Below are 10,584 nucleotides of genomic sequence, written 5' to 3'. Positions count from 1 at the left end.
TTCCTCCACTTCTCACCCGCACCCTCCTGCGGGCAGTTGCCCCCCCTCCGCCCCGCCCCCGCGGCCAGATCTGCTTTCTAAGAAGCCGGAACAAAGTCCCAAAGTTGCTGCTAGAGGAGGAGCCGCCTAGCCGCGGACCGTGCCGGGAACAGGGCCGGTTGGTGTAGCCCTCGTGTCTTGCGTTTGCTCACCCCTTCGCCCCCCCACGCCCCTTCCTCCATGCTCCCAGGGCCAATGAGCCGCCGTTCCCAGGTGAGCACATCCAGCTCACACTTGCTCCGGACATCTGAGGATACGCGCAAAAGTCCATCGGCTTCCCACACTGACAGGACCGCGGCGGCCTCCCGGCCTGCCGGAACACCGCGGGGAAGCAGCCCGCCCTCACCCGGCCTGCCACGGCAGCCGCAGCGGGCACACGCGCCGCACTCCCACGCTGTGCGCGGCCGCAGGTCCCTCGCGCACACACACGCCCTGACGCGCGCTCACACCTAAGCTGCCTGCGGTCACAAAACCGGCTTGTGGCGGGGGCTGGGGGGAGCAAGATGACTGCCCAGGTTCTTGGGAGTCTCTTGCCCCGCCTTCCTCCTTCCCTCCAGGGCCCAGTCCTGGGGATGCACCAACCCCACCTCCTTCTACCACACAAGTGTACGTGTGTGGGAGTGCAGGGGTGTGTGAGAGAGAGAGAGAGAGAGAGAGAGACCGGGGCAGGGGCTCACAGAAAGTGTCTAGGCCTCCCATTACCTCCAGCCCACCCTCGGACAGATACTCCTAGAGCCAGGCCAATGGGGACACCTGGAGTCAGTGAGGGCAGCCTCTAGGACAAGGTGATCCCTGCCCTACTCCCATGATTCCACAGGGTATAAAATAAGTGATGTGAGTGTGGGTGCATTTCCCTGCCTGTATATATGAAGATCTGTGTTTGTGTGTGGCCCAGCGGCCCCCCATCCTGTCCACCCCCGTGTCTGGCACCCTGTATTTGGCATCCATGCTAGGGCTCTGCCAGGCACTAGGAGTTGGTGCCAGCACCTGGCTGACAGGCCCTATTCTGAGGGCAGTAGGTGCAGCCCATGGCAGAAGGAGTCCTTGCTTCCTGTGGGCCTCTGGACCTTGCCCACTGCCTCATCTATGCCCCAACTAGGTCCTGGGAGGTCATGATCCCTCCCAGCCCTGTGCCCAATCTCTTAGGTGCTTAGGCTCTGTGCCAGGGCTTGGAGGCAATGCCTCCTCCAAAGTCTTCTCTGCCACCCAGGCATGGCTCCCTGGTGGGCCAGGGGACCCTCAGGAAGGGGGCTGGGAGCCATTTAGTAAGGGAGGCTCTGGGTGGAGGGCACAGCTCCTGTCCAGAGGCACTTCTGTGCCTTCATGCAGGCTAGACCTGGCCCTGGGAGTCAGGACTTCCCTAAGAAGGACATGTGCTCCTACCTTGAGTACATGACCTTGTGTACCCATTTGTGCCAGTATTTGCAAACACTTGTGTCCATGTCCGATGCCATGACCCAGCATGTGCGCATGAGTGCATCTGTGTGTGTTGTGTGTGCTTCTGGCGACTCTCCCTTGGTCTGGGTCATCCTTTGGAAACTCAGGGAAACATTCCTTTTCTAAAACCTGCTGACTCCTATTGCCTTGCATCTATGGCCCAGGCTCACAGGTAGGCACAGCAACCTTGGCCTGGCTTCCTGACCTGAGCTGTAGACCCTGGATTTGTGGGAGCCATCCACCCCCCCCCACTCTGTCACCCTACTGAAAGTCTGGCTATGTTTTCTCCTGCCTCAGCCTATTAAGGGCTTCCCTTTGGAGCTGAAGAGGGAGTATAAAGGAGGAGGTGGGGTGGGGGTCCCAGGCAGTCTTCAAGGTCAAGGCCACACAGGTAGTCCTAGCACTTGCCTGAACTGGAATCAAAACTAGGGGAAGTGGAAGTGGGACAGCAAGGTGAGAACAGAGACTGAGAAGCAGAATCCTACACTGTCCTGAGAAGGAACCATGAAGGATCCTGACTTACTGAGAAGCCCATGGTGGGGAGAAAGACTTGCCGAGAGGGGGTATAGGGAATTGCCTTCTGCTGCAGAGTATAGGATGGCTAGGATGGGGAGGGGGTGTTTCCAGCTCATCTTCTGGGATGCTCTGCCACCTCGGACAGAACTATTAGTGTTGTGCAATTTGGGTCTTGTGGGACTGGATGATCTGTCACATTTTTATATGCGCCCACCCAGCCCACCCCAATTCATCCTACTTCCAAGGCCATGAGGCCAGGCCTCCTTCCTAGGGTCTCTGCTGCAGCCCCCTGCAGCCCCCTGCAGCAGCTGAACCCTTAGCCCTCATCAGGTGGAGACGTTCTGGAAGTAGAAAGAAGGTGGTTCAGGCAGTCATGGCTGGGAGGGGCTGGCCCAACCCTGTCTGAGGCCTGGTGCCAGCTTGTGCCTGCCCAGGGGCAGAGAACCAGCCTCTGCCAGAACCAGGAGTCTGGGCTGGCAAGGGCCTCCAGGGAAGAGAAGGGAAGGGGGGCAGAGGGCAGGAGCCCCGGCAGATAAGGCAGGGCTTGGCAGGGGCAAAGGAATGAAGGGCAACCAGAAGGATCAGAGCCCCCTAGCCACCCCACCCCTAAGCCTTCACTCCATTGTCTCTCTTAGTCCTCAGTCGGCCACACCCGTCACTGTGCGCCCCCCCCCAACCCGTGGTCTCCCCCCTTGGTCAGAAACCTGGTGAGCCAAACCTTAGCTTGCCCCAGGCTCTAGAGGGTCACGGGTTGGTGGGGGCTGGCTCCAGTCTGCTCCAGCTGAGTCTGGCAGCTCACTGGCACCATCTGCTGGCCTTTCTGGAAGGGCGCGGCTCTGAAAGGGATAGAGTGAAGGTGACTGCTGGATTTGAGGATGAGGGGAGCAGAAGCAGGTGTGGGGTGCCATCGCAGTCTCCAAGAGTTCACCCTCTGTCCCCTGGCCACACTGGGGTTCCTGGAGCCAAGACTCCCTTGTCATTTCTTCCTCCCTCCGTGGTGCAGCTCAGAGGCAGAGAAGTCCCAAGAAGGCCCTGCCTTGCCCTCTGCTCCCTCCTGGCACCCCACCACCCCTCCCTCCCGTGGAAGAGGGGCCGGTCTTCCTACCAATGGCCAGTAGCCCCATCGAGGTCCCAGACCCCATCCCTCCCCATCCTCAACGATAGTAAACTTTTATTGAGTTTCTACTGTGTGCCAGGCCCTGTGCTGGGTGCCCTAGGTTCATAAAAACAACTGGCCTCTCCTACAGGTAGCCGATAGACAACTTCCTTCACCTCAATCCCATACCACAACCCTCCAGCACTGTTCTTGTGCTCCCCTCTTCTTAGCCACATTTCTTCATAACTGTCCACAATCACCAACTCCACTCTCCCCCCAGCCCCACTCTAGCTCTGCATGGCTCCCCCTCCTGACCTCATCAAAGGCCACCAGAGAATGACACCCCAGTCCCCAAATAGCGTAGACACATCTCTGTTCAGGCATACATGAGCCCAAAGTCTGCGATCTTGAGAACTGTGTTAATGCAGGAGGACGTTTGCCACATGTGGCCTCTTAAACTTCATTCTGAGGGCAAAGGAGATCTGGGAGTGGTCTGGAGCAAATGAGATACCTGTCCCAATTGCCAGGAAATGGATTTAGGGATGGGGGAAGAGTGGAGGCTGGAAGTCCTGTTGCTGAATCCAGACAAGGGACAGAAGCAGAGGTCTGTTTTGGGCTAACGGAGCCCAAGATGCTCGTGGATGTGCAAGGGGTGAGCCTAGAGGCACCCAGATACCCACGGTCTGCAGCATATCACTCACATGGCACAGGAGCCCAGGAGATTGCCGACTCACCTTCGTGTGCCCTGGGCATGAAGTGAGGTACCCCATCTAGGCTGTGCATCTGGAAATCAGGCCCTCTGGCCAGCAGGGAGAGGGGATGGTGAGGCAGGGGAAGCAGGGGGTCATCACTTGCATTTTCAAACTGTCTTTCGCCCTCCTCAGAACTTTTCTTTTGCCTCCAGGATTGAAGGCAGATATTTGGTTGGGAATTAGGGCCCTCGAGTTTGGGAAACACTACGAGAATGTGTTCTGAAGCGTTTTCTGGACCAGTCGTGGGGGGCGGGGGGAGGTGAGGCAAGCCGCAGTTGAGAACATTTGCCAGGAGAGCTTGGCTGACTCCAGGTGAAACCAGCTGTCTCGGATCCAGCAGTGCGGTTTCGAGTCGTTCATAACCTTCTGCCACATTTCCTGTGTGTGTGTTGTACGTCAGTCCTCGTGTGCGGTTTGCTTGTCCTTTATTTACTACCCTCATATCGTCCCTGTGAAGCAGGTACTATACATGAGAAAACAAGCCCAGGGGCACCTGATGGCTCAGTCAGTTCAGTGACCGGCTCCTGGTCTCTGCTCAGGTCATGATCTCACAGTCCTGGGATCCAGTCTCAGGTGGGGCTCGGTGGTCAGTGCAGAGTCTGCTTGTCCCTCTCCCTTTGCTCTTTCTCTCTCTCTAAAATAATAAATAGACAATCTTAAAAAAAAAAAAGAAGAAGAAAGAAAGAAAGAAAGAAAACAAATCTAGAGAGGTTATCGGTTATGAGGTGCTGTAGGTCACACATCCATCCAGATGCTATGCTCCCAACCATGGGGTCACACTGCCCCCTGGCCTTCAGCCTAGGGGGTCGGCAATACCCAGGTGAAAGACTATCAACCTTTTTTTATTTGCTTCTAGGTCAGAAACATGTCTCCCAACGGTAGAATTAAGGCAAGTTGTTAAAACTAATTCCAAGACTTGCTTCTTTACAGCTTCCATCACCCCTGATTTAGGCCTATTTTTTTTTCTTTTTTGGCAGAACAATTGCAAAGATACAAAAATTAGTTGCTGTTGGCTAGCTGGTTTAATTCATTTGCATATATAAAATTCAGCCCTACCCTTGGTGGCTAACACCCTCCCTGGGGAAGCTGTGGCTGTTTTCTGATTGCTGGTGGGGAGGCCTGTGTGCGTTGCTTTTTAAATAAACTGAAACCAGATGGAGGGGGGGGGTTTGTTCACAGCCTTGCCTACAATTTTCTCCAGCAAATTCCTTGAAAAGCCAACCACCTATGAGTGGTGCCTGTTCTCCTAGGAGGTCTCTCACCGCTGGTATGCAAATGGCAAGCTGGGTTGGGATTTCTGAAAGTGAAACGGAAGGAGGGGCAAAAGAAGCTTATTGGGGCAGGGGCTTTCTGGAATGTAGGGTCATCTGTTTGTGGAGTCCAGATTTTTAGGTCTGCGCTTAGAGTTTGTGTCCTCATTCTCCCCTTCGCCCTGGAGTTGGGGGTTGGGCTGGGGAGGTGGAGTCTAAGGCTGGGCTTGAGTCAGAATCACCTGCACCCATCACTTGGTGAAAATATGGATTCCAGACCCCCCTGCCCCCCCGCCCCATACATATCCCATTTGTACTGCTAACTGCTGAGAACCCGACTCTTCAGATGGTTTGATTTTTGAGTCAGTGGAGGGTGTTTTAACCCCTGAAAGGGGCCCAAGCCATTCTGGCTTCCATCCTGGGAAGACCAGTTGCTCAAGGTGGTTATCGAAATATTTTTAACCACCAGCCAGGTCTAGGGCTTTTGTAATGTCCCTTGAGCACCTCGTTAAGTGATTCCTTGTTCAGAGAGATGAAGCAAATGCACCCACTGGTCACGGTGTCAGAAGGTTAGCATTTTTCTGTGGAATGTGAATTGGGTATTGTCATAGTGAGGTATGACCCAGTCCCCGGGCAGGGGATAACACTTCTTTCCCAGCTCCAACCTTCATTCCTAGCTCAGAACGCTGTTCTTTTGGATTCCGAGGCTTTTCAGATAATTGTGTCAGGTTACATAAGGTTTCGAGATATGAACACTCAAAGGAAATTCCGCTGGGAACAGGCCTGAGAGGTTCCGGCACGTAATTTGCTTTCAAGTATTCCAGGAAAAATTCAGGTGTCTCAGGCCTGCACATTTCTGAAATAAAGTAACAACACCAGCAGCTTTGCATGTGTGTGCCATTCCCCATAGAAGTGAGCGAGCAAAGACAGAGATTTCATGCCGGATGGAAATACCCCTCCCTGGGGAGCAGGCGCAGGGCCGAGGCAGGGAGGTCATTTACAAAGAGGACAGCTTTGACCAGGCTGCCATAGACATTCTCACCAGCGCAAAATACCCTTTACCACCCCACCCCCCCATCTTCCCCCTGCGTCTTAGGTAACACATGGTAGATACAAGCCTTCAGTTTTCCAAGAAACATAAAATAAAAACTGAATTACTGGCAGAGAAGCTTTAAAATCTTTAGTTCCTCGGACTCTGTGGGCACATTTTTCACACACCATGATTTTTATTACATTTGCCTCCAAGGGACGGCCCTGCAGCAGCTTTGTTGCATAAGGCGCTGTTTCCAAACACCTTGTCCCCAACTAAAGACACAGAATAAGTTTTATCACGGTCCAAGAGAGTTCTGGAGGGGTGACATCGTGTTCCAAGCTGCACTGGTTATAGTCAACAGTGGGAAAGCGGCCAGAATCTTCTCACCAAGGAAGCTGAGAGAATATTCTAAATACCGAGCAGTACTTCTTTCTTAAAACACAAAGGGGTCAATAAAAACCATCTAACAAGGAAAAATTAATGGGAGGAAAATGTCCTGAGTGTAGCAAATAAAAAAAATCTTCACAAGGCATATGGAAAAAAATAGATTTACTATGTTGAAGGGACAATAACATAGAAAAGTCAATTTTTACACCAAAAATAATTCAACAAGTATCATTTACTTTACAAAAGGATTCACAAAAGAATTCCCGTAAGAAGCACTATCTTTTCATTTATTCCTTCCACCTTTCTTCCCTCCCTTCCTTCCTTTCTTCAGCAAACACCTATTGAGTACTTCCTGTGTTCCAGGCTCTGTACTAAAGTTGCTAGATAAACATCATTCCCCCCCACCCCACCTCCGTGTGGTCTGTCCGGCTGGCTGGAGGGACAGCCCCTAATCAGATCACTACACAATCCAGCAGCCACTGACAGCAGAAAACAGAGTCCCATGGTGCTATGGGAGTAACAGTCTCTTCTATTCTGAGGGTCAGGGAAAGCTTGCCCAGAGGAAGTGGGGAGCAGCATCAGTGCAAAAGGCCCTAGTATGACTCAAGCCTGGTCCTTCGAGGAAAGGGAGGCCATTAGGCTGCAGGAATTAACCAGAGCCAGGGGGCACGGGAGGTCTTGGGAGGCCACTGTGAGGAGGAGGTTTTGATTCTAATTTCATGGTATATTGAAATATTGCTCCCTGGGGAGCAGGGAGAGTCATGATGCTTGTAAGCAGGAAGTAATATAATCAGTTTGGCTTTAAAAAAAATTTTGTTTTTTGGACAGCCACAAGTTGTGAAGAGAATGGACGGATGGGGTTGGGGAGCCCACAGTGGAAGCAGAAAGACCAGTCAGGAGGCCACTGAGCTCGCTGGGGCAAGAAATGCTGGTGGATGTGGGGATGAGCCAAGTGAATGGGCTGATTCATCCCAGGGTTCACTGGAAAGGGTACTGTGACCCAGACAAAGTGGACCCAGAGAATAAGAGCTGTGACTGACCACGTCCCACCCGGGCTAATTTGACAATTAAAATTTAATTTCAGTAGCTGATGAAATGTCATCTTCCTGACAGGAAGACAAGCAAGGCCTAGATGAGACGTATGGATGTCTACCACCAGCTCCGTGTGCTTTATGACCATGAGCACATTTCCAGTCCTCATCACCCTTGTGCAGTACCTATTGTTACCTTCATGTCACAGAAAAGAGCAAATTGAGATTCACAGACATTAAGGAGTTTTCCCAGCTGGTGATAGCAGAGCTGGCATTGAAAGTGGTAAACTACTGACCTGCCCTGGGACGACTGACAAGTCTTAGGGGGCCCAGGCACACAATGGCTCTAATTGAGGATGGGCTGCTTGGGGACAGGGCACGTTGAGCTGTTCCTGCCCGCCCCAGAGGTCTCTTCTGGTGGTTCTAGGAGTCATGAAAGCCAGCACAGAATCCTTACACATGCGTGTGCAAGCCCTTACACCACAAAGGGGCCTTTTCTCCCCCTGGCCTGGGCTCTTCCACTCTTGGCGGACCTACCTTGTGTGTCAGGGCCAGCTGCTCCTGCCCGAGGGGCTGACTTCTGTCCCAGAAAAATGGGCCTCACACATTTTCATAGAAATTGGCCAAAGTGGGGGCAGGAGGCGCTAACACAACACTCCAAGTAAAGGGAACCCTGGGGAAAAGGCCTGGGGGTGGTGTGGGTCCCAGGAGCTGCATAATTCCCAGAGGACAGGGATGGGCAGGGGGACAGGAACTTGTCGAGCAGGCCCTCAGTAGCCATGCTTTGGTGTTTCAATTTATCCTAAACGCAAAAGGGAGCCCTCGAAGTATCTGACGCAAGACTGATCAGATGGTGTTTTCATGTTGAGAAGGTTTTTCTGCCATTTTCTCTGCCCTGGGAGCAGGCAATGGGTTGCCTTCTTCAGTAGGTGAGGGCCTGAGTGGTGCCAGGTTCTGGACTGGGGACCACACTATGTTGACAGACTCAGGAAGAATATGATCAAACTGCCTGTGTTTTTAAAAAGCAAGTTTGACCAGGGGCGCCTGACTGGCTCAGTCGGTAGAGCATGGCGTCTTGATATTGATGTCATAAGTTCAAGTCCCACACTGGGCATGGAGCTTAATAAAAGTAAATAAATAAATAAAATAAAAGGCAAATTTGGCCAGAGGGAGTCCTTTTCTCAGAGAGCCAGGCTTGGAATCACTCGGACAGACACTGAGGGAATGTGAGCTGCCACTTGGATTTTTGTTTCAAACGAGACCAGCTTTAATTCATTATATATATGTGTGTGTGTATTTAACCCTCTTTGAAACCCACTATATTAATTTCCTATTGCTGCAATAACCTATTGCCACAACACACATTTAAAAATAATACACATTTTTTACCTTATAGTTCTGAAGGTCAGAAGTTTGAAATGGGTCTTACTGGGCTAAAGTCAGCAGGCTGGTTCCTTTTGGAGGCTCTTGGGAACAATCTCTTTCCTTGCCTTTTCCAGCTGCTAGAGGCTGTCTGCATTCCTCAGCTCCTGGCTTCTTCCTCCACCTTCAAAGCCAGGAGTGCAATGTTGTCATATCTCTTTGACCTTTGCTTTCATCATCACATCACCTTCTCCCACTCTGACCCTCGGGCCTCCCTCTTATAAAGGCCCTGTGACTACAATGAGCCCATCTGAAAAATCCAAGATAATCTCCCCCATTTTAAGCTCCTTAATTTAATCAAAGTCCCTTTTGCCTTGTAAAGTGACAATTCACAGGTGTCAGAGATTAGGATGTGGATGTCTTTGGGAGGCCATTATTCAGACTACAGCCCACTTCAACAAATAAAGAGAAAGAGGGCACCTGGCTGGCTCAGTCAGTAGAGTGTGTGACTCTTGATCTTGGGGTTGTAAGTTTGAGCCCCATGTTGGGTTAGAGATTACTTAAAAATAAAATCTTTAAAAAAAAAAAGAGAGAAAGAATGATAAGCCCGGCTGCTGGGAGAAGAATGACTGGAAGTAGGTAGGCAGATGTTAGACAAGAGGCTGAGGCAGAATCAGCAAGGAAGATGCTGGTGGTGTGGACGGGAGTGGAGTGGGAGGAACTGACACTGGACATGCTTCAGAAGGAGGACTGCCTGGTCTTGGGGACTACCTGGGTTAGGTGGGCAAGGACCAGGAGGACACTGAGTAGTTAGTAGTGCTGGTTGGAGGGCTTGAGGGGGGGAACAGGTTTGTGGCAAAGACAGAGAGGGCATATAGGGATGTGTTGTTGCATTTAGATACCCGTGGGACATCAAGGAGAGGTGCCTGGGAGGCAGGTGGACCCAGGGCCTAGATGGCTGTGATTCCCTCCCCGTCCTGTGGGCATAAATGGGCTCATCCTCTAAATTGATTTCTGGGTCATCATCTCTGTTGGACCCTAAAGTTCTTCAATTCCAGATAAGAGTCATCTTGCTTGACATCTTAACAAGAGAAATCATATTGTGTTTCTGAGGCCAGAGTAGCAGTGATATTTATTCCACATCGAGTTTGAGTTTATCAGGCCTGGAAACAAGAATTTGTATGGTAGAGAGATTAAATCACTTGCACAACTGGCTTTTGACAGAGCAGGAGCTGTTACGTTGCTTTTATTGTATGCATGTGGCTCATACATTTTAGGCATAGGGATGCTTTCTGTCCAGCCTGTTCTGAGCAGGTAGCCAGCCAGCTGCTCACCATTTTAGGGCCTTGGAGATATGGATAGGACAGCTGGCAGAAGACAAAGTTTCTTCCTGGTTTTTTGTTTTTGTTTTGTTTTGTTTTTTGAGAAAGCCTGAGCTCATGGGAGAGTCCATTTCCAGTGTACCCTGGCTTTCAGGGAAGTCAGGTCCAGCAGGGAGGTCCCTAAAGCAGGAAAAGGGAAGAGAGTCTTCCGGCTCTCGGACCCAGGAAGCAGGCATCTGTCCCTAGCAATCTTTTCTTTTCTTTTCTTTTTTTAAAGGATTTATTTATTTATTTTTTTAAAGAGAGAGAGAGGAGAGGCAGAGAGAATCTTTAGCAGACTCCCTCCTGAGCGCAGGGCC

The 10,584-nt window shown here is 51.4% G+C and overlaps 1 protein-coding gene across 1 annotated transcript in view; it reads right to left on the bottom strand.

Moving 5' to 3' along the window:
- HSD11B2 (hydroxysteroid 11-beta dehydrogenase 2) overlaps window positions 1-3,116 on the bottom strand; it is an 8,899-nt gene extending 5,783 nt beyond the window's left edge. Inside the window, exons 1-2 of the mRNA XM_034639033.1 lie at window positions 3,098-3,116; window positions 192-349 (exon numbers count right to left, since the gene is read on the bottom strand). Of these exons, the coding sequence (XP_034494924.1) occupies window positions 192-349; window positions 3,098-3,116 (177 nt within the window). The remainder of the gene's footprint in view (window positions 1-191; window positions 350-3,097) is intronic.
- Window positions 3,117-10,584: the final 7,468 nt, after the last annotated feature.

This window comes from Ailuropoda melanoleuca, chromosome 12, assembly GCF_002007445.2.
Source record: "Ailuropoda melanoleuca isolate Jingjing chromosome 12, ASM200744v2, whole genome shotgun sequence".
Lineage (NCBI taxonomy): Eukaryota > Metazoa > Chordata > Mammalia > Carnivora > Ursidae > Ailuropoda > Ailuropoda melanoleuca.
The sequence above is the reverse complement of the archived record's forward strand: the minus strand, read 5'-3'. Positions and strand labels throughout refer to the sequence as shown.